The 23,949-nt window shown below is 39.9% G+C and overlaps 1 protein-coding gene across 6 annotated transcripts in view; it reads left to right on the plus strand.

Annotated features, from left to right (window-relative positions):
- Positions 1 to 23,949, plus strand: part of KLHL20 (kelch like family member 20) — a 71,226-nt gene that overhangs the window by 11,965 nt on the left and 35,312 nt on the right. Inside the window, exons 1-3 of one of the 6 annotated variants that reach the window (XM_019976285.2) lie at positions 1,950 to 2,095; positions 3,025 to 3,088; positions 19,950 to 20,523. In XM_019976285.2, the coding sequence (XP_019831844.1) occupies positions 3,066 to 3,088; positions 19,950 to 20,523 (597 nt within the window). In that variant the 5' untranslated portion in view covers positions 1,950 to 2,095; positions 3,025 to 3,065. The other 5 variants (XM_019976286.2, XM_070768897.1, XM_019976289.2 and 2 more) reach the window with 5 other exon arrangements.

Genomic DNA, 23,949 nt, shown 5'->3' on the forward strand with positions numbered 1-23,949 from the left:
TCTCTGTTCTACCTCCCTTATTGTCTAGCTTCATTCTCCTCTGCCTTCCCTCATGGTTACAAAATGGTTGTGGTGCTTCCAGGTGTCTCATCCAGGCATAACAGTGGCCAAAGGGAAAAGATGCTATCTCTTCCTGTATCTCTTCTAAAAATGCTAGGGAATCTTATCCCACAGTCCCCATTAGATTTCTTCTGATTTCTTATTAGTCTGTATTGGTCATTTGCATGGAGGTGGTTTAGACTAATTACTCATAATGAAAAACATATTGGAAAATCAACTATCATAAATGTCGTGGTCCATGCACAGATTGGAAAAGAATTTCCAAACATGAGGCAGAATGAAAGGAGAATAGAGTTTATTAGAGTGGGGGAAGAAGTGGGTACTGCCAGTAAAATGGGCCAGCTTCCTGACAGTCAGGGAGAGCTGACTCTGAATGTTGGTCTTTGGTCTGTTTTTATAGTCAGGGGACAAGGAACAGGGTAGGTGTCTTGTGAGTCATTTGCTGATTGAATGAGGTATGTATGCATCCCCTATACAGGCCTTGGAGAAGAGTAAGACAAATACCTTTCCTTACATGGGGTAAGAGGGGGACAGGCCACGCTACTCAAGAGGGCTCAAAAATTCCACAACAGTTACAACATGCTGGGAAGGGTGATAAGGGTCTGGTTTTTTCTGTTCCTACATTCCAACACCTTTCTTGCTCATCTTGTTCTTTTGTCCTCAGGGCACCACAATAACCACATGAATGAGCACTAGAATTTAGGATGGTGTCTATCTTGTTCACGACCATTTCCAAAGCCTAGGTTAGTACTTGACATGCAATAAGTGCTCAATTAATAAGTCCATTTAAGGTAAGAGGAGAGAATACTGACATTTGTTGAGTGCCTACTAAGTGCCAGACACAGAACATGATCTTCATTATAATTTACCCCTCTCAAAAATTGTGTAAAAAAGGGTATTGTTTCTCTTTTACACAAAAGAAACTAATACTTAAGAGATTAAGAAACTTGACCAAGACCACCAATCTAGTGAGTCGTAGGGCTAAGATTTGAAACTATGGGTGTCTGGATCTAAAGACCATCCATCTCCCACTACAAGCTAATTAACAAAAGATATTCTTTCCCTTTCAGAAACAACTGCAAAAATCTGTGTAGATTCCATTGTGAAGAACAGCTAAAGAAAATGTGGTTAAGTTCATGCTTAGCCTATAATAGTTATCAGGAAACGAGCAGCAGCCTTTCACTAATATTACTGACATTGTATCCTCCACCCTATCACTTGTTTTCTAAACATATAGTGAAAAATAGGTGGCTGTGTGCTGTGGGGAAATCAGGCAAGGGACAAATTAAAAAAAAAAAAAAATTATTTTCCTCCCTAATGCTAAAGTGAATTCAGAGCAGTATTTGGTGAAGTGTTTGTTATAGAATACTAAGTGAAAGGGCAATCTGACATAACCTTAAAATCCTGAATAAAACCCTGGGGTCTTGAAAGCCAACCTGGGAAATCTGGAAAATCAGGTCTATTTCTAATCTGTCTGTGGATCCTCAGCAGCTTGCACACGGGAGTGGCCTCATAGATATATGTCAACCACATGTACACATGTGTCAATCATTCAACCCACAATTAGGGAAAAAATCGTGCCAACAGGAGATGTACCAGCTACAAATAAATCACAATTCCTGGCTTTCTGTGACTCCTCCCATCTTCCTATTAACTTCTGCTGAGGAAAACAAAGCAGAAAGGAGAAGCCTTCAGTAGTCAAACACTGCCAGTTCAGCAATGAACTCCCACATCCTCGGGATACAAGGAACTGGGTACAAGGACAGGCAGTCTTTGAGGGGACCGAAGCCCCAACAAAGAGCGCAGCTATATCCTGATCTGGGCCGGAACCTCTTGGTAAAGTATGTGGGTTCCAGAGGGAACGATTTAGGAACAGGACCACTTCCTGCGGCTGAAGTGGGGCGAGGGGTGGGGAGGAAATAGCTGGAGGAGCGGCATCCTCCTTGCTCTAGCTGAGGCAGAGAAGGAGCCAGAGAGGAGGCGGCGGGCAGAGGAGGCAGAGGAGACTAAGGCAGAGGAGAAAGTGTCGGAGCCGGTAGGTTAGCAGTCTTAGAGCAGAGGACAGTGGACAGCGCCCTGGACTCGCTTTGTAAATCTGCGGTCCCAAGTTGCGGGGCTGCCCATTGGGTAGGGGCCGTGCTTCGCCCGCCACCTGTCAGTGGGCACCGAGAAGGGACTGTTGGGGCACTGGGGCTGGGCCTTGCGGGGCACCAAACGGCGTTCAAGCGGGCTGCAGCCCTGCCCCGGAGCCACGGAAGGTGCTGGGCTGGTCTGCCTGAGGGCGTGAGGTTCCGCACCCTGGACAGCTTCCCTAGACAGAGGTTGAAATCTGGGGGGAAGGAAGTGGATACTGTGCGTCCCACCTAACCCGGGGACCAGCGAGATCTTGCCAGGTGGGTGGTGGACATCGTTTCGGGAACTGAGGGAAGGGCTGGTAAAGAGAATGTTAGTATTGGAGCCATAGTTTCTCTGCTCTGTTCTGTCTGGGCTGTCGGAAACGGAGTTGTTTATTTTTAAAGGCAAGTACCTGCTCATTCTGATATCGCTTCGGGACAAGTCACCAGCTTTCAGATCCGTTGTTAAGCCAGCGTGTTCGCTACCCGATCCATCATGCTAGTATTGCTGTGGCTATCTGGTGAATACTCTGTAGGGAATCGTTGATAGTGCGGTCAGAGTTAAATGTCTCCGGAGTACTTTTTGGAGAGAGACAAGAGTAGCCTAGCAATTGGGACTGTTTGGCGCACTTTCCCTCAGTTTTACGTATAATCGTTTTAGCATTCACAGTAAAGATGGTCATCTTAAAGGAACTAGGTAAGGGTTATGAGTGTGCATCTGCAAAAGGCCTGTCGTGTAATATAATAGGATATAAAATTCTTTATCACTGAACGAAATCATTGTATAGAGATTGTTACTGGAAAGATCAGAAATAGTTTTTATTAAGTTACTGCTTTTCTGTTGTCTTAGGTTCGGCTTTAGAGTGTGGTGAAGGGTACTTTTCATGGTGCATGGAAGGAAAGCCAATGCGCAGGTAGGCATTTAGGAAGAAATCCTTCAGTTTCACTAAGTGAAATTCACATAATAATACAGGGTTTCATTTTAAAAAATTTTTAAAGCTTTTCAAATCTTAACAAATTCTGCTTGGAACTAATGATTCTTGTTCTAAAATAAATCAAAAGTAATATCAGAAATTAATAGTTTTTAAAATAGAGTAAAATATAAAAGTTAAATTTCTAAAGAGTGCTAGGAGGTTTATGTAGTTAACATTTCCACTTTCCTTTTTACATGGTAATTTTTTGTGGTAACCATTAAATGTACTATAATACTATATGAGTTGATTATGGTTTTCAATTACCTATAGAATGTGGAGGTTTCTTTTGCCATATAAGACTAATGATTACTTATAATACACTGTATTGAATGTGTAATTATGGTTTTGGTTATTTTATTGATGTTCAATGTACATTTGTTCTATTAATTAAAATAGCTGCATTGCAGGGAAGATTGTTTGAGGACTAAAAAAGGTATTGGACGTAATAACTTAGTCCATAGAAAAATAGAACAATGTATGGGAAAATATAGACAATTTTAGGCCTTCCTAACCCCAGAATTTAGTAATGCTTTTTCTCAATCTGTTCTAACAAACAGGACTCAAATCCTTATTGAAAATCACCCCAGTTCTAGTCCTTCATTTTTAAAACTCATTTTACATTTATTTAACTGTATTTAATCTTTTTTGTTTAACATCAAAGATAAATATATCTAGCAGACCCTTAGAAGAAACATGTTGTGATAGGAGTATGACTTAGAACCAGGAGGAAGAACTAGAATATAAATATTTTTTCCAAATCTGTTAAGGATTTATTGATTCACCTTGACCTAGTCACCTTCGTTGTGTCACTTTTGCTAGAAGTCACCCCAGTTTATTTCCCTAATGTACCTGACCAGGATATTGGGAATTAATGAATGCTTGCAAATGATTTGAGATCTCCAGATGTAAAGATGTTATGGATATAAAATCATAGTACACTTAATCTTATTTGTATCTTACTCTAAAGTAGAAATAATATTTGACTGCAAGTACATGAAGACATTAACAACATGTATATTAAATGCTTCGTCACTTCAGCTTCTAACATGGTTGCAAAAACCACTGATGGCTTCTCATCCTCAGCTGCCATAAATGTCATATGTAATTGTTAAAATAGGAACTTATTTTTTTAAAAAAAGAGAAGGAAGCATGGGGATGTTTTTCATTTGTCATTAATTCCTATATAAAATATTTACTTAATCACTCATTTTTCTGTCTTGCTTTATTATGAAATATTGCCAGTTGTTTAAAATCATGTTGGAGAATTCTGGTGGCATTAATTGTTGAGTTACTGTTCTTTTTTCATCACCATCACTTGGCCAGAGCTTGGCCTATCATTGCTCCCAGGTTTTACTTTTACCTGCTACCTGCGTTAAGTTGTGGTCACATTCCCTACCCTTTCCTTATTGGGCTGTGATTCTTGCTGCCAGCAACCCAGACAGCAGTCTCTGGAAAGTAAGGTTGGGTTTATGCTTACCAGCTATTGGAGAAGCTTTGAATGAGAAATAACTGTTTATATTGAATACGTGTTCATTCTCTCTGCTACAGTGGAAGCTCTTTGAGTCTCATGTGTCTTCTGTATCTTTGTATCCCTGGCACCTGGTGATCACTGAATAATTGTTTGAATGAATGAATAGCTGAAGTACCTACAGACTTTTCCCATGAGGGGGAAAAAAGCTACGAACAGGAAAAGATTGCAAAAACATTAGGGTATTCTGATGCTTAATCATAAAGTTTTATGAAGCCAGTTAGCATTTTGTTAGCAAAGCTTCATTGCATTAATTTATTTAACTAGCTATTATGTGTAAATGCTACAGAATTTCCAAGATAAAATAGGATATTCAGTGAAACTTAAGTCTCCCAGTGCTGACTGTAGCTCCCAATTTTCCTCTCCAGAGGAACCACTTGAAAACAATTTCTTACATATTCTTTCACAGTATTGTAATGCATATGTAGAACATCTCCTCTTTTTAAAAAGCACTGATATTTGCAATTATTCACATTTTTCTCTATTTTTTTTTCACTTCACATATTATCTTGTTCAGTTCAGTCGCTCAGTCGTGTCCTACTCTTTGCGACCCCATGAACCACAGCATGCCAGGCCTCCCTGTCCATCACCAACTCCCGGAGTCTACCCAAACCCATGTCCATTGAATCGGTGATGCCATCCAGCCATCTTATCCTCTGTCATCCTCTTCTCCTCCTGCCCTCAATCTTTCCCAGCATCAGGGTCTTTTCAAATGAGTCAGCTCTTCACATTGGGTGGCCAAAGTATTGGTGTTTCAACTTCAACATCAGTCCTTCCAATGAACACCCATGACTGATCTCCTTTAGGGTGGACTGGTTGGATCTCCTTGCAGTCCAAGGGACTCTCAAGAGTCTTCTCCAACACCACAATTCAAAAGCATCAGTTCTTCGGCGCTCAGCTTTCTTTATAGTCCAACCCTCACATCCATACATGACTACTGGGAAGACCATAGCCTTGACTAGACGGACCTTTGTTGGCAAAGTAATGTCTCTGGTTTTTAATATGCTGTCTAGGTTGGTCATAACTTTCCTTCCAAGGAGTAAGTGTCTTTTAATTTCATGGCTGCAACCACCATCCGCAGTGATTTTGGAGCCCAGAAAAATAAAGTTTGACACTGTTTCCACTGTTTCTCCATCTATTTGCCATGAAGTGATGGGACCAGATGCCATGATCTTAGTTTTCTGAATGTTGAGCTTTAAGCCAACTTTTTCACTCTCCTCTTTCACTTTCATCAAGAGGAGTTTTAGTTCCTCTTCACTTTCTCCCATAAGGGTGGTGTCATCTGCATATCTGAAGTTATTGATATTTCTCCTGGCAGTCTTGATTCCAGTTTGTGCTTCTTCCAGCCCAGTGTTTTTCATGATGTACTCTGCATATAAGTTAAATAAGCAGTAAATTATGACAAATATATTTAGACCCACCTGTTACTTGTAGGTACTGTTAACCAGTCCCTTCGAGAGACATTTAAGTTATTTTATAGTTTGCTGTTACAACCAGTTCTTCTATGAATGTCTTTGTATGTGGTTTTTGACCAATTGTATAAGTATAAAATAAATTCTTAGATATAAAATTCCCCAAAGAGTATGTGCATTTTAAAACTTTGAATTACAAATTCCCATCCTTAGAGATTATACCTGTCTATAGTCTAACCAACAGTGTGACTAGTTCCCAAGATATTATTTTTTAATCATTGGTATAATTTAGAGACACTAAAATATTTTGCAGTATAATTCTTCCATCTTAAATATAGGAAACTGGGCCCGATTTTATTATGAATTGGTTTATTCACTCATCATTTATATCGTACTTGTTTTATGTTTGTTTACTGCATATATACAGGTAAAGTGATGGAAAGACATATAAATAGATACTATAATGCATCATGAAGGATTTTAATAGAGATGTACACCTCTGCTTTGTAGAGATGAAGAAAGCTTCACAGAGTTGGTAATATGTGAGCTGGATCTTCTAGAAAGGATAAGAATTTGTTTTAAAGTAAAGAATATACTTGAAAGGATAAGAATTAAAGAAGGGAGATAGTAAAATATGCCATAAACAGAAGGAACGGCTGTGCTGCCCAAAAAACAAAAAGATCCCAAGATCTGAAAGTGTATGACATGTATAGAATGGTAAGTATAAAGTATATCTGGAGTATAGAGTATATGAGGGAGGAAGAAGGGAAAGGAAGGTAGGGGGAAAGAGCACGAAAAGTGAGGCTACAACCACTGGAAAGAGTCTATACCCTTTAGGTATTTAAGAACCAATGGATGTTGTTATACAATTGAGATTTGTTCTTTGGGCTGATATTTAAGAAGATAGGATGTGGACTAGAAAGAAGGAAGAAAGGATAGCAAAAAGTACTAATTTAAAGGAGTTTGTGGGGAATTCTCTGGTGGTCCAGAAGTTAGGGCTCTGCACTTTCTCTGCTGAGGGTCTGGGTTCAACCCCTGCTTGGGGAGCTAATCCCACAAGCTGTGCAGCAATGAAGGAAAAAAGAAGCTGTGGTAGTTAAAGCTGATGAGAGCCTGAAGTAGATACATGGCAGTAGGGATTGAGAGAAGAGTTTGGAATTGAGAGTTTGTTTAATAGTAAAATCAAAAGGATTTGGTGAATATAGAGTGAGGAAAAGGTAATGATACAAGCAACTCCAAAGATCTCAGGTTAGTGCTGCCATAATGAAATAAAAAATACAGAAAGAGAACAGATTTCACTAAGCCAAGAATAGATTCTCTCTTACATTCTTTAGATTATTATGTCTAGGAAACAGCCAGGCAGAGATAGCCAGCATATAATTGGAATATGGGTCTATAGCAGAAGAATGGTTTGAAAATTGTGAGTCACCAGTATGCAGAAGATTCTTGAAGTTGTATGTGTGAATGAGAGTAGAACAGAAAAGGAGAATGCCAAAAACAGAATCCTAGGGAGTACCAGGGGTGTCTCAGGTGGGGCCTAAGATGAAAACCCAGGGAAGGTTCATCAGTGGGTAAGAAGCTTTAGATTCTTTGGGTCTTATTTAGTTGTATCTAGAGTTTTTATTGACAGTGTGCACTCATGGTGAAGATCAGATGAGCTCCTTGAGTTCAACATCAAAAGGCAAATCCCGTTCAGATCTCTTGTCTTTAGAATTTCCGATTTATTCTGCTGCTGCTGCTGCTGCTAAGTCGCTTCAGTCATGTCCAACTCTGTGCGATCCCATAGACGGCAGCCCACCAGGCTTCCCCGTCCCTGGGATTCTCCAGGCAAGAACACTGGAGTGGGTTGCCATTTCCTTCTCCAGTGCATGAAAGTGAAAAGTGAAAGTGTTAAGTTGCTCAGGCGTGTCCAACTCCAGCGACCCCATAGACTGCAGCCTTCCAGGCTCCTCCGTCCATGGGATTTTCCAGGCAAAAGTACTGGAGTGGGGTGCAATTGCCTTCTCTGCTGATTTATTCTAGTCAGTCTAAAATGTATTCCTCAAAATAAATTATAAGATACACCAGCTTGATTTGGCTCTTTCTTGGTGTGGCATACCCTGTAGGTTGGCTTGCTCAACACATCTCCCTTTCCTCCTCCTTCTATTTAGACACAAGAAAAATAAATGTTATACTTTATATCTTTAATATTATTTTCATTTGGGGGTGGCTTATGTAACACGTATGGGACTCCTCTGGTAGCTCACTGATAAAATAACCACCACCAACGCAGAAGACACAGGTTCGATCCCTGGATTGGGAAGAGCCCCTGGAGAAGGAAATTCCAGCCCATTTCAGTATTCTTGCCTGGAAAATCACATGGACAGAAGAACCTGGCAGGCTGCAGTCCTTGTGGTCACAAAAGAGTCAGACATGACTTAGCAACTAAATAAGAAAAACGTGTAACGCAGTGCTGCCAATGAGATGTCAGTGGAAGTTGCTGAGAGGTACCCTAGGAAGATTTGTTTTTCTGACGTAAAGGGAGAAACCAGCTTGTTTGCATGACCTTCCTCCATCTTGCCTTGATTGCCGGGCCAAGGCACCTAGTGCTGACCCTTGTTTCACCCAGTAAACAGAGATGAGATGTCTTAGAATTGAAGTATTCATGAACTATTTTCAGATTAAGGAATTAACAGCCTGGCTTTCTGGTACGGAATCAGGTCTGGAATGTAGTGCCTAGTGGATGCTCTTCTAATAAGCAGCACTGGAGCATTGAGATGTTATTTCTGTTTTAAGGATTTGTATGCACAGATCTCTAGCTGTCCCTATACAGGTGTGCTTGGGACTTTAAATGAAGGTGACCTCAGCTGAATCTTTTAACAGCAGCCAGTGTTAGTCACTCAGTCGAGTCCAATTCTTTGCAACCCCATTGACTGTAGCCCACCAGGCTCCTCTCTCCATAGAATTCTCCAGGCAAGAATACTGGAGTGGGTTGCCATTCCCTTCTCCAGGGGATCTTCCTGACCCAGGAATCGAACCTGAGTCTCCTGCAGTGCAAGCAAATTCTTTACCATTTGAGTCACTGGGGAAGCCCCAAGAGAGGTAATCTGTGTCCAAATTAAGACAAATTTTTGAAGTATAAAAGGAGAGATGCTTGTTTAGTAGATAGGGAGCACAATTCCAAGCTAAAGAAAGAGAAAATGACTCTTTCCTCAGTTAAGACTTACTTTTGAAGTAGATCTGAGGAAGAAGTGCCATGATAGCTTTGCAATTTAAGTTGACTCACACATTTTGGATATGTGGAAAGGCTTTTTTTGAATGTACTTTTTGTTTAGTCGCTCAGTCATGTCCATCTCTATGGCCCTATGGACTATAGCCCACCAGGCTTCTCTGCCTATGGAATTTTTCCAGGGAAGAATACTGGAGCAGGTTGCCATTTCCTTCCTCCTCCAGGTGATCTTCCCTCCCAGGGATTGAACCTATGTCTCTTGTGTCTCCTGCATTGGCAGGCAGACTCATTACCACTAGTGCTACCTGGGAAGTGGTATAGAAAGGTACTAAAACTGTAATATTCCTTTAGTAAAAATGAAGAAGATTTAAAATATTTTACTTGTTGTTTGGTTTATGTTTTCTACATGCACATTACTTGATTCTTCTATCTTTTAAGGAGATTTTTATTTTCATGGGAATGACCCATCCATTTACCTAGCCTGCATTTCCTTAACCTCCTAAAAATCCTTAGGAATTTCACCTTCACTCACTTCAAAAATTCATTCCTACTCTCACTCAGAAAGGCTGTCTCTGAAATCGTTATGTCCTAATAACTTGTTTTCTGACTGTAACCTCTTGAATGCTCACTCCATCTGTTCTTTGACCTAGTCATAATCAACATGGCTTTTGTCTCTTGTGTTTTTACACAGTTTACTCCTACAACCACTTCAACCATTTTCTGGCCACTACTCACTCAACTCTTGAGTATGTACATGGCATTTCTAGATTCTAGATTAATGCAGGCATTTATATTCTCTAATTTGGGCTGCAGATTGTTGCTGGATAAAACCAGCCACGGGGAATTCATGCTACTGTAGTCAGAGTCTTTAATATCATTGAGCCAACAGTGTTATCCAAAATCAATGCTTGCTCATTCCCCACAACAGCTGTTTCACATCCTCACCCAGTCTTCTCATGACCCTCTTAGCACTCCTTTCAGTAGCAGCAAGTGATCTGTTCCCTCAGCTCCTACTTCACAAAAAAAATAGAGGCCATCAGGTATGAACTTCCTCCAGCTCTGACACCTCCTTACCCAAAAATATCTATCTGTTTCCGCACTGTGTTTCCTCCCACTCCTGTCCCCTGATCTCTTATGGGGAGCCCTTCTTCCTTTTATCTATGATCCATCCTTCTGTATTTCTTTATATTCCACTGTTCAAGAATTTTGCTCCATCATTTATTCTCTCCCTCTTTACATATATTTTAAAACTTCTCCCTCCTTCTGCTTCATTGCTTCAATATATAATCGTTTTCCTGCTGTTACTCTCTTTAAGTAGACGTAGAACTTTATGTCTCTTTTCACAGCCAAGCTTCTTTCTAGAAATACTGCATACTCATTGTTGCTTTCTTTGCCTTTATTGAGAACTGCCATCAAATACATCAGATTTTTACTGAATGTTTAGGAATAAAGAAAGAAGCCATAAAAGTTCTTAGCCATTCAACATTTTTTCACTGGCTGTTGCTGTCCTTAAGTCACAACCTGCCACCATTTTTAACCAGTCTTCATTTCTTTTGCTTTCTGGGTTTTTTTTTTAATTAATTAATTTATTTTAGTTGGGGCTAATTACTTTACAATATTGTAGTGGTTTCTGCCATACATTGACATGAATCCGACATGGGTGTACATGTGTTTCCCATCCTGAACCCCGCTCCCACCTCCTTCCCCATCCCATCACTCAGGGTCATCCCAGTGCACCGGCCCTGAGCACCCTCTCTCATGCATCGAACCTGGACTGGTGATCTATTTCACATATGATAATATACATGTTTCAATGCTATTCTCTCAAATCATCCCACCCTCGCCTTCTCCCACAGAGTCCAAAAGTCTGTTCTTTACATCTGTGTCTCTTTTGCTGTCTCACATATACAGTCATCGTTACCATCTTTCTAAATTCCATATATACGCGTTAATATACTGTATTGGTGTTCTTCTTTCTGACTTACTTCACTCTGTGTAGTAGGCTCCAGTTTCTTCCACCTCATTAGAACTGATTCAAAAAAAAAAAAAAAAAAAGAACTGATTCAAATGCATTCTTTTTAATGGCTGAGTAATATGCCATTGTGTATGTGTACTCCAGCTTTCTTATCCATTCGTCTGCCGATGGACATCTAGGTTGTTTCCATGTCCTGGCTGTTGTAAACAGTGCTGTGATGAACACTGGGGTACACATTTCATTCTGGTTTCCTTGGTGTGTATGCCCAGCAGTGGGATTGCTGGGTCGTATGGCAGTTCTTTCTGCTTTAATTCTCTCTCCCCCTAAAACTTTCTCCCTTTGAAATTACCGTTACTTTTTTATACTGAGTAGTTTGGGTCTTTTTGTTCCAATCTTGATACCTCTAGTGCTCTGTGCTCAGTCACTTCAGTTATGTCTGATTCTTTGTGACTGCATGGACTGTAGCCTTCCAGGCTCCTCTGTCCATGGGATTTTCCTGGCAAGAATAAAAACAGAGACTAAAAAACAAAGTCCTCTTTTATCTTTTAGATAGTTCATATAAGTGCATGGCATAACTTCATGTAAGACAGAGAGTGGTGGGGACTGTGTGAACTAAGATTCCAAGCCCTCCTAATGATATTTAAATTCAATTTAAATTTCAAAACATAAGAAACCAAAAAGTACTGCAAATGAAGGACATCTAATGATCATTCCAAGGGCTATCACCTTGCATTTTATAATTAAAAGGCCTAAACAGATATTTTTTTTTAAAGCACCATCTGTCTCTGAAGTAAATGTTGCCCATTCCCACAGAATGTGTAAGAATAATATAAAAAAATTAATAACACCTTTTTTGTTCCCATTATACATAGAAATTCAAGTGTAGGAATTATTTGTTAAAATTATTTCATATATAATGTCTGATGCCTGTTTACAGAAGTTTTTAGGTTTACTGACATTTTGGTAAATCCGAATCCTTGTTTTATTTTATGTGTTTGTCAGTGACTTTGCTGTTACATTTTTTTCTCTTTATAGCTGCATTTTGAATCATTACTTTTTTCACATTGTTTTTTCCTTTCATCTTAGGTCAACATTCTTTTTGTAAAAACTGACAGCTTCCACTAAGAAATTTTATTTATTAGTCAAATTCATTCAGTTCAGTTCTGTCGCTCAGTCGTGTCCGACTCTTTGTGACCCCATGAATCACAGCATGCCAGGCATCCCTGTCCATCACCAACTTCCGGAGTTTACCCAGACTCACGTCCATCGAGTCAGTGATGCCATCCAGCCATCTCATCCTCTGTCGTCCCCTTCTCCTCCTGCCCCCAATCCCTCCCAGCAACAGAGTCTTTTCCAGTGAGTCAACTCTTTGCATGAGGTGGCCAAAGTACTGGAGTTTCAGCTTTAGCATCATTCCTTCCAAAGAAATCCCAGGGCTGATCTCCTTCAGAATGGACTGGTTGGATCTCCTTGCAGTCCAAGGGACTCTCAAGAGTCTTCTCCAACACCACAGTTCAAAAGCATCAATTCTTCGGCGCTCAGCCTTCTTTACAGTCCAACTGTCACATCCATACATGACCACAGGAAAAACCATAGCCTTGACTAGATGAACCTTTGTTGGCAAAGTAATGTCTCTGCTTTTGAATATGCTATCTAGGTTGGTCATAACTTTCCTTCTAAGGAGTAAGTGTCTTTTAATTTCACGGCTGCAGTCACCATCTGCAGTGATTTTGGAGCCCCCCAAAATAAAGTCTGACACTGTTTCCACTGTTTCCCCATCTATTTCCCATGAAGTGATGGGACCAGATGCCATGATCTTAGTTTTCTGAATGTTGAGCTTTAAGCCAACTTTTTCACTCTTCACTTTCACTTTCATCAAGAGGCTTTTTAGTTCCTCTTCACTTTCTGCCATAAGGGTGGTGTCATGTGCATATCTGAGGTTATTGATATTTCTCCCGGCAATCTTGATTCTAGCTTGTGTTTCTTCCAGTCCAGCGTTTCTCATGATGTACTCTGCATATAAGTTAAATAAGCAGGGTGACAATATACAGCCTTGACGTACTCCTTTTCCTATTTGGAATCATTAGTCAGTTATTTGGAGAAGGCAATGGCACCCCACTCCAGTACTCTTGCCTGGAAAATCCCATGGATGGTGGAGCCTGGTAGGCTGCAGTCCGTGGGGTCACTAAGAGTCGGACACAACTTAGTGACTTCACTGTCACTTTTCCCTTTCACGCATTGGAGAAGGAAATGGCGCCCCACTCCAGTGTTCTTGCCTGGAGAATCCCAGGGACGGGGGAGCCTGGTGGGCTGCAATCTCTGGGGTCACACAGAGTCGGACACGACTGAAGCGACTTAGCAGCAGCAGTCAGTTATTAGTGAAACTTTAATTTGTGTTAAAATAATGCACTTGCAAATGCAGACTCTGGAACCATACCCTCTTAAGAATCTGTGTTTTTACCAAGCACCCTCACATAGCTGGTGTTGCTGCTAAGTCACTTCAGTCATGTCCATCTCTGTGCAACCCCATGGACTGCAGCCCACCAGGCCTGTCCGTCCATGGGATTCTCCAGGCAAGAACACTGGAGTGGGTTGCCATTTCCTTCTCCAATGCAGGAAAGTGGAAAGTGAAAGTGAAGTCACTCAGTCGTGTCTGACTCTTAGCAACCCCATGGACTGCAGCCTACCAGGCTCCTCCATCCATGGGATTTTCTGGGCAACAGTACTGGAGTGGGTTGCCATTGCCTTCTCCCTAGCTGGTGTTAGAGAAATAGTATTTTAATACTTAATGTAACAGCCCAATAGGAATTGGGCCAGCCACTGTGAAGAAAGAGTATCTAGTCTTCTTCCAACATTTTTACTTCATTTGAAAGAAAAGATACAAATTCAAACCATACTTCTAAATTTACCAATACCATTTTTAGAAAATTGGATAATAATGGAGCAAGAGTCTCTATAATATACAGAAGTAGTTGGCCAGTCAAAGCAAGGGTTATTTTCTATATTCAAGTTGGTTAGTAAATTTAGAATATGTGGCTAATTTCACATATTAACTACTTGGTTTTGGTATCAGAAAGTTTGGGGTTAGAATTAACAGTTTCTTGACTCAAACTGGCTTAATCAATATAGCAGTCTTTTATTTACGTAACAAGGCCAAAAGTAAGGTGGGCTCCAGGGTTGGTCAATGCATGACCTGATAATACCATCTTGGACCCAAGTTTTCTCTGTGTCTCCAGTGTAACCTCTTCAATATTAGCTTCTGCTGCTGCTGCTGCTGCTAAGTCGCTTTAGTCATGTCTGACTCTGTGCGACCCCATAGACGGCAGCCCACCAGGCTCCCCCCTCCCTGGGATTCTCCAGGCAAGAACCCTGGATCGGGTTGCCATTTCCTTCTCCAGTGCATGAAAGTGAAAAGTGAAAGTGAAGTCGCTCAGTCGTGTCCGACTTCTGGTGACCCCATGGACTGCAGCCTACCAGGCTCCTCCATCCATGGGATTTTCCAGGCAAGAGTACTGGAGTGGGGTGCCATTAGCTTCATCCTAACCTAAAATTGCAAGAGAATTCAGGCTTCATCCTTATCGCTGGGTACATAATCAGCTTCCCTTGAAGTACATGGCTGGTAAAGAACAAACTAAGGTTATGTTAAGGTTTGAGAGAATTGATGGTAAATATGCAGGGAAGGCAATGGCACCCCACTCCAGTACTCTTGCCTGGAAAATCCCATGGATGGAGGAGCCTGGTAGGCTGCAGTCCATGGGGTCTCGAAGAGTCGGACACGACTGCTCGACTTCCCTTTCACTTTTCACTTTCATGCATTGGAGAAGGAAATGGCAACCGGCTCCAGGGTTCTTGCCTGGAGAATCCCAGGGATGGGGGAGCCTGGTGGGCTGCCGTCTATGGGGTCACACAGAGTCGGACATGACTAAAGCGACTTAGCAGCAGCAGCAGCAGCAGCATGCCATTCACAGACTTTATCTTGAAGTTCTGCTTTTCATAAGTGTTTAGTGAATACAAAGTCTGCTAAACTTATTGGCAAATTTTATACCCTTTTGGTTTTAGAAAGACTAACTCTTTCTTAGAATTAGCAGTCCTTTTGTGGGAGAAGGCAAAAGCTCTGTTTGGTCTCCATAGTTTGTTAACTGGATAGAATCCAGAAAAATCCTTCCACTTAGCTTCTTCAACCTTAAGACATATGTAGATTAGTCTTGCAAATTAGGTTAATAAAAATACTATTTGAGTTCAATTGCTTTATTTAATATATTATACATATATTTATTGTATTATCCTTCATTCACTATTGGGATAGAAATCCACAGATTGAGAAATTAAATAGTTTGAGATCCTCTGGTTTCTCTAGATGAATTTTCACTTGGACAGTCAGGCTTGCTCCCCCAAACCTTTAATTAAAGGCTTTCCTAAAAAAAAAAAAAAAAAAAAAAAAGATACATATGAATTTACTTATAAAACAGAAATTGACTCACAGACATAGAAAACAAATTTATGGTTACCAAAGAGGATAACCAGGGATGGGGGCATGGGGGGAGAGGTACAAATTAGAAGTTTAGAAGATAAACACATACACTTAACTATATTTAAAATAAGCAGCAAGGACCTACTGTATAGCACATAATAAACTATAATGGAAACTAATCTGAAAAAGAACATATAGGTATGTAAATCTGCAAATGCATGTACATGAGTGTGTATGTACAACTGAATCACCTTGCTGTGTGTGTGTTAGTCGCTCAGTCCTGTATGACTCTCTGCGAGCCCATGGACTGTAGCCCACCAGGCTCCTCTGTCCATATGATTCTCCAGTCAAGAATACTGGAGTGGGTTGCCATTTCCTTCTCCAGGGGATCTTCCCTACCCAGGGATCAAATCCTGGTCTCCTGTCTGAGGCACCAGGGAAGCCCACTTTGCTCTATACCTGAAACTAACACAACATTGTAAATTAATTATACTTCAATTTTTAAAAAATGGTTTTAAAAAAAGCTTTCCTAGAGTACTTTCCTCTTTGGGGGAGCAGTTCACACTTCAGTTTATCACCCACCCCTCAAATCATTAGAATACTTAATCCATCAGAATCCAAACAAAGATATAAATATAGATGTGACAAGGTGTGAATGCAATCCATTTCTAGGATGCTTATTATAATTTCCCTTCAAAGTTGCCCAGAAAAACGTACAGGTATGTATGGCGAGTGTTGAGGGTGGGGAGCATTTTTGCCAGTAGAACTTTTTGGAGGTGATGAGAATGATGCAGGATGCGGGCTGAGCAGGGGTTTTTTTTTTTTTTTTTTTTTAAGTAAACGTTTACAAAAACAAATAGCAGAACCACAGAAGAAATAACAATGTATAGAATTAATTATAACTTCTAGAATTAAATATAACTTCTCAGAAGATTTACAGTGAGGTACCTCTTACAGTCTTGGTAATCCCTGTTCTTGCTCCTAAAAGAGCAGTGTACTCTAGCATGTGGCAGCATGCTGCTTTTTCTCCCCTCTAAGAACAACAGTCATGTAAACCAGATTGCCAAGATCATTTCCGTTTCAAACGCTCCATCCAATTGACCAAAAAAGTTCAGGATAAAGCACTGACTTTGGAGTCAGTGAAAATGAAAGTCATTCAGTCGTGTCTGACTCTTTTTGACCCCCTCGGACTATGCAGTCCATGGAATTCTCTAGGCCAGGATACTGGAGTGGGTAGCCTTTCCCTTCTCCAGGGGATCTTCCCAACCCAGGGATCAAACCCAGGTCTCCCGCATTGCAGCCGGATTCTTTACCAGCTGAGCCACAAGGGAAGCCCTTGGAGTCAGAGTACCTGGTACCTATTAATACATTTAGACAAATTCCAACACTGTCACTTTCCTTGTGAGGTAAGTGTACATTATTCCCGCGTTACAAATGATGAACTTGAGGATCAGAGAAGTTGAACAATTTGCCCAAGATTATACCTTGTAAATGATGGAACTAAGATTTAAGTCTATGTTTGCCTGGCTACAGACTAGGCATTCTTTCAGGGGAACTAGACAAGAAAGTTTGGAGGGTATAGTTATTTTGGCAGGAAGAACAGTTTAATTCATTTGACAACTATTTAATGAGTACTAAATCCAGGTGTTGAGGTATAGCATTGAGCAAAAGAGAACAATGGCTTTGTTTTCATGGAGCTTATGCTCTGCTTGGGAGAGAAAGCCAATACATTTTATCAGGAAATAATTATTTAAGAAGAAAAATTGAGCACAGTAAAGGGTACAGGATAGTAGAAGTAAGAGATGCTTTCTCGTGTAAGGTGGTCTGATAAGTTGACATATGAACAGAGATCTGAAAGAAATAAGGGAATGAGCTCTGCGGATATTTGGGGAGGAACCTTTCAGGAAGAAGAACTAAGGCTCTGAAGCAAGAAAGGCCTTGGCATGTCCCAGAAACAGCAAGGAAGTCTGTGTGACTAGAGAACCATGAGCAAGGGGAGAATGAAAGATGAATTCAGAGAGTTAGCTTGGGGAGGACTCATACAGAAGTTCGTAAGCTCTACAGGCTTTGTTTTTTACTATGAGTGTTTAAAAGATTTTGAGCAGAGATATGGTACAATATGAATTTTCTAAAGGATTGTTTTGGTTGTTTAGAGAAGAGAATATAAATCAGCAAAGGTGAAAACAAGCAGATCACTTAGACAGCTACTACCATATAAAGAAGTGTGAAGATAGCCTGAATTAGGGTGTGTGTTCAGTTGCTCATTTGTGCCCAGCTTTTTGCAAACCCATGGACGGTAGCCCACCACGCTCCTCTGTCTATGGGATTTCCCAGGCAAGAATACTAGAGTATGTTGCTGTTTCCTTCTCCAGAGGATCTTCCCAACCCAGGGATCAGGAATTAGGATGAGACTAGTGGAAAATGAAGAGAAATAGTTGGATTCTAGGTATTTGGATGTCAGAATTGGCTGATGGGTTGCATTTGAGGGTATGTGGAAGGAAAAGGGCTCCAAAATGTTTGTAGAACAATGAAATTATCTTTAATTGCTCTGGGAAGACTAGAGGAGAGACATGTACTTGGGTGAAAGTAGTCAAGGAGTCAAGGAATCAGTTTTAGTATTTAAGATATATTGAGTTTGAGTGATTTGGGGACATCCATATGGATCTGAATTCAGAACTTACCCAGGTAGGAGTTAAGAATCCTTTAGTCATTTGTATACGGGCGATGGAAACCATGAGATTAAATGTACTTCTCAAGAATGTGTATAGAGAGCATAGAAAACAGAACTTAAGTAGATATGTAGAAATTAGCTTCCATGTACTTGGGTGAAATAAAAATTGTTTATATCTGGGTTCAACAGTACCATCTTTATGTACATAATTAAGATTGCAACAAAAACTCTTTAATTTCAACATACAATGTCAGTGTTATAATGGGAATTTTTGAATTGGTCTTGTCTTTAATGGTGGTTCTTTTTTAAAGCTGGAGTGCACCACTGTTAACCTCTTGATTTATTCTTTCAGCATCTACTACAAACGACACCAATAAAGTACTGTGGCTAAAGGCTCTTTTGGTTGTTTATGTGGGTGGTAAAAATTATTTTTTAACTGCTCAGCTTTCAGTTTCAGTTTTAAATTGTCAGGCATAAATAGTGCTATTTCTGCCAGATGTCAGGTATTATGAATAGTTTGTACTATAGAATACATTTACCTGTAGGCTCAGGCCAAGCATAGATTAAATTTATAAGTGCTTTGGAAAAACAGATTGCAAAGAACTGAATGTAGTTTCTTCTTCCTAAAATGTTCTTTTAGAGTCTCCTTTCCTTCCCAGGGGATTCTCTTAACACTCTAGTGTTTTATTATATTGTAGGTCTTGTTGGTGCTACAGCTTTAGAGGTAGTAAACTAAAAAACACTGTCCCTTGTGGACCAGATATTACATTATCTCAGTACAGTCATAGATGATTAGTTTCTGAGACTAACTTTAGGCTGACCTAAAACCCAGTCATCAGGACACTGGAGTCACCTACCTCCCTTTTAAATAACATAATACCTTTGAAAGAATTGTACATCAGAAGACTGCCCAGCAAGTATAGAATCAGGAACAGAAGTATAGTGATCTGAAGCATGTGTGCTGCATATTTCACCTAAACTCTGGAAAAACCCCATGTAATATTCCTACTTCACACACACACACAAATACATACCCTTGTAGTAACTGAGAGCTTATGCCAGTCAGGTATACATTCCAGTATAAACAAATATTTCATAGATTTTTGCCTTTCTGAATCACATTTTTTATCCTGGTTACCCTCTTTCTGGCTATTCATGTATATCTCCTTGTTCTAGATAATTAGGTTTCCTGATTGCCTCTTTATATTCCTTTGAATTTTCCTTAGTCCATAGCTAAATGCTTTGTAAACTATAAAAAATAGTAAAAAAAAAAAAAAAAAGTAAAATATTTGTCAAAAACATAGTTACCATCTTAACTGAGGGGCACAGATTCTCTTTTTTTCTCCATGTTGATACAGTGTGATGGTTATGAAAATCCAAATATTTTAGTTCTAATTATTTGTCAATAATTTGTTGTGGCATTTACTTACTAAATTAACACCTGAATCTCTACATATGAAATACAAATGAAATGCTGGAATGAGCTTCTAAAAATATTGCCATCTTCTTTTCTCTCTCCTACCCCCATTCCTGCAGGTGTACCAACATTCGGCCAGGAGAGACTGGAATGGATGTAACAAGCCGCTGCACCCTTGGAGACCCCAACAAATTGCCAGAAGGGGTTCCCCAACCAGCCCGCATGCCCTATATCTCAGACAAGCACCCTCGACAAACCTTGGAAGTGATTAACCTTCTGAGAAAACACCGGGAGCTATGCGATGTGGTGCTAGTTGTGGGCGCTAAGAAGATATATGCCCATCGAGTCATTTTGTCAGCCTGTAGTCCCTACTTCCGAGCTATGTTTACAGGAGAATTGGCAGAGAGCCGTCAGACAGAAGTAGTGATCCGAGACATAGATGAGAGGGCTATGGAACTACTGATAGACTTTGCATATACCTCCCAGATAACTGTGGAAGAGGGCAATGTTCAGACCCTCCTGCCAGCTGCTTGCCTCCTCCAGCTGGCAGAAATACAAGAAGCCTGTTGTGAATTCCTGAAGAGACAATTAGATCCTTCAAACTGCCTGGGCATTCGGGCTTTTGCTGACACACATTCATGTCGTGAGTTGCTAAGGATAGCAGACAAGTTCACTCAACATAATTTTCAAGAGGTGAGTTGTACTTGGTGGTTTGAATGCATCCACAATGTATTTGTTAGGAGAACAATATAGTATATCAGATTATTTGGTGACCTAATAATCAGAAAAATGAAATTAGATGTTACCAAAGAATTTATTAAACCTGTTATTTTTCATTTATTCATTCATTTAATAAATATCTGTGAAGCTACTATACTTCCACCACTGTGCTTGGGAACAGAAGCTACAGTACTGAACAAGATGCCTAGAGTGTCTGTTCTAGTGGAGAATTATAATCTGGCACAGAAGACAGCTACTGAATTCATAATTACATAAATAATTAGAGTTAATGAGTGCTACAAAGAAGCCCTGGGTAATTTAACAATGTATTACAGAGAGATTTAACTTTGGTTCTGGAACAGTTCATCCAAGATTCTGAGACATGAAAAAGCATAACAAGTTTCAGGAACTGAAAGAAACCCAATGAGATCCAGAGAGCAATAAAGAATGTTACATAATGATTTTACAGAAGAAACAGGGCCAGATCACATTGGAGTTAATAGACTGTGTTAAGAATTTGAAATTTGATCTTAAGACCAGTAGAAAACCATTAAAGGATTTTAAGCAAAGGAATGGCATGTCCATTTTATTCTTTAGTCTCACTCTTCTATTCAACAGGATAACGTCCAGTGAATGGATCCAAGATTTAAAAAATACAAAGTGAAACCATGAAAATAGTAGAAGATGACACAAAACAATTCCTTTATAATCTTGAATAGGCCTTTCTAATTGACTAACCCAGAAAGCATAGAAGAAAATATTGATAGATTTGACTATATAAATATTTAAAAATTTTGCATGGTAAAACAATAATGAGACAAAAAATTAAAGACTAAGGGAAAACATTTGCATCTCATATTACAGATGATATCTCCTTAATACATCAAGAGCTCCTTATTGGTCAATAACCTAGGCCAGTGACCTAAAAATGGGTAGTAAACAAGAAGTTCAGATTGCCCTTAAACATGAAAATCTGCTCAGGTTTATTCATAATAACTGAAACATGAATTAAAACTACACCAAAGTACTATTTTTTATCTATCAGATTACAAATCTGTAATCTACCAGATTACAAATATCCAGAAGTTTGGTTACATACCCTGTTAACAAGAACATGGAGAAATAGCTAATTGCTAGCATAAGTATAAACTTATATAACCCCTCTGAAAGGAAATTGGGCCGTAAATCAAAATTACACACATTTTGCTCATGCTCTTTGTCTTGGCAATCCCATTTCTGGGAATCTACTACAGATGTAATGGAAAGGGGAACAGCTTGAGGAGGAAAAACCATGGGTTCCATTTTAGATATATTCAGTTTGAGACACCTGTGAAATATCTACATAGAGATATTGAGCAAGTAACTGTTTATGTAAGTCTGTATCTTGGCAAAGAGGTTAGGCTGAGATTAAAATTTAGTAGTTATCAACATAGTAATGCCTGCAATGCAGGAGAACTGGGTTCGATTCCTGGGCTGGGAAGATCCCCTGGAGAAGGAAGTGGCAACCCACTCCATTATTCTTGCCTGAAGGATCCCATGGACAGAGGAGCCTGGCAGGCTACAATCTGTGGGGTCACAAGAATCAGACACGATTGAGTGACTAAGCACAACAACACAACAACATAGTAATGAAGATATAATAACTAAAATGTGTCTTAGCCCTTTTTAGGCAGGATATAACCCTGAAGCCATAAAAGAAAAGGCTGATAAGTTTGATTGTATATAAATTTAAAACTTTTATAACAAAAAGCATCATAAACAAGGTTAAAAAAATCAATGCCAATGTGATCACCTAGTAGGAGGAGAGAAAAGCCCTCAAGTTTTTCCAATATTGAAGGATGATTAGTGAAAAAGCAATTGGCAAATAAAACTGGGAATAACTAGAATAGATAGAGGAGAAAAACCAGCATGGGCATCATGAAATGCAAAGGCAGGGACCGTATAGGAAGGAGGATATACACACACACATACGTATGTACACACACACAGTTGGCCTTCCGTATTTGCTGGTTCTGCATTCACAGATTGAAGCAACCATGGATCAAAAATATGAAAAAAAATTTAATAAAGTTCTGAAAGGTAACATTTGAATTTGTCAGGTGCTGGCAACTATTCACATATCATTTACATTATATTCAGTTCAGTTCAGTTCAGTCGCTCAGTTGTGTCCGACTGCAACCCCATTAATCGCAGCATACCAGGCCTCCCGTCCATCACCAACTCCCAGAGTTCACTCAAACTCACGTCCATCAAGTCCGTGATGCCATCCAGCCATCTCATCCTCTGTCGTCCCCTTTTCCTCCTGCCCCCAATCCCTCCCAGCATCAGAGTCTTTTCCAATGAGTCAACTCTTCACATGAGGTGGCCCAAGTACTGGAGTTTCAGCTTTAGCATCATTCCTTCCAAAGAACACCCAGAGCTGATCTCCTTTAGAATGGACTGGTTGGATCTCCTTGCAGTCCAAGGGACTTTCAAGAGTCTTATTAGGTATTATAATTAATCTAGAATTCTTAAGTATATGGGAGGATGTGTGTAAGTTACATGTAAATACTATGCCATTTTATATGAGTCTTGAGCATCTAGGAATTTTGGTATCCTGGGGACATGAAGGAGGTGGAATAGGGAAAAGTCCTGGGACCAATCTTCCTTAGATACCAAGGGAAAACTATTTATGCTAGAACATCCAGGAAGTTTCTAAAATTTAATATTAGAATCACTGTCTTTAAGAAATATGAAAACATTTTGAAACTAAAGACAGAGCAAATCAGTGTAGCTCTGAGTCCAAAAATAGTGGTTTTCAAATCAGTGGTTCAGTTCAGTCGCTCAGTCATGTCCGACTCTTTGCGACCGCATGGACTGCAGCATGCCAGGCTTCCCTGACTGCAGCATGCCTCAAGCTTGCTCAAACTCATGTCCATCAAGTCGGTGATGCCACCCAGCCACCTCATCCTCTGTCGTCCCCCTCTCCTTCTGCCTTCAATCATTCCCAGCATCAGGGTCTTTTCCAAGGAGTCAGTTCTTTGCATCAGGTGGTCAAAGTATTGGAACTTCAGCTTCAGTATCAGTCCTTCCAATGATTATTCAGGTCTGATTTCCTTTAGGATTGACTGGTTTGATCAAGTCAGTGGAGGAAGGTAAAATTGTTAAATATATGTCATTAGTAAAACTGGTTATTTGGGGAGGGGAAATAAACTCTTTAAACAGATGGAATTCTCAATGGATAAATAAACCCAAAAATTTAAATTCTAAAAGTACTAGAAGAAAACATTACTAGGCTTAGGGTAAAAATGGCCTTTCTAGGCTGGTGGGCTGCAGTCCACGGGGTCGCTAAAAGTCGGACACGACTGAGCGACTTCACTTTCACTTTTCACTTTCATGCATTGGAGAAGGAAATGGCAA

Source organism: Bos indicus, chromosome 16 (genome assembly GCF_029378745.1).
Source record: "Bos indicus isolate NIAB-ARS_2022 breed Sahiwal x Tharparkar chromosome 16, NIAB-ARS_B.indTharparkar_mat_pri_1.0, whole genome shotgun sequence".
Classification (NCBI taxonomy): Eukaryota; Metazoa; Chordata; class Mammalia; order Artiodactyla; family Bovidae; genus Bos; species Bos indicus.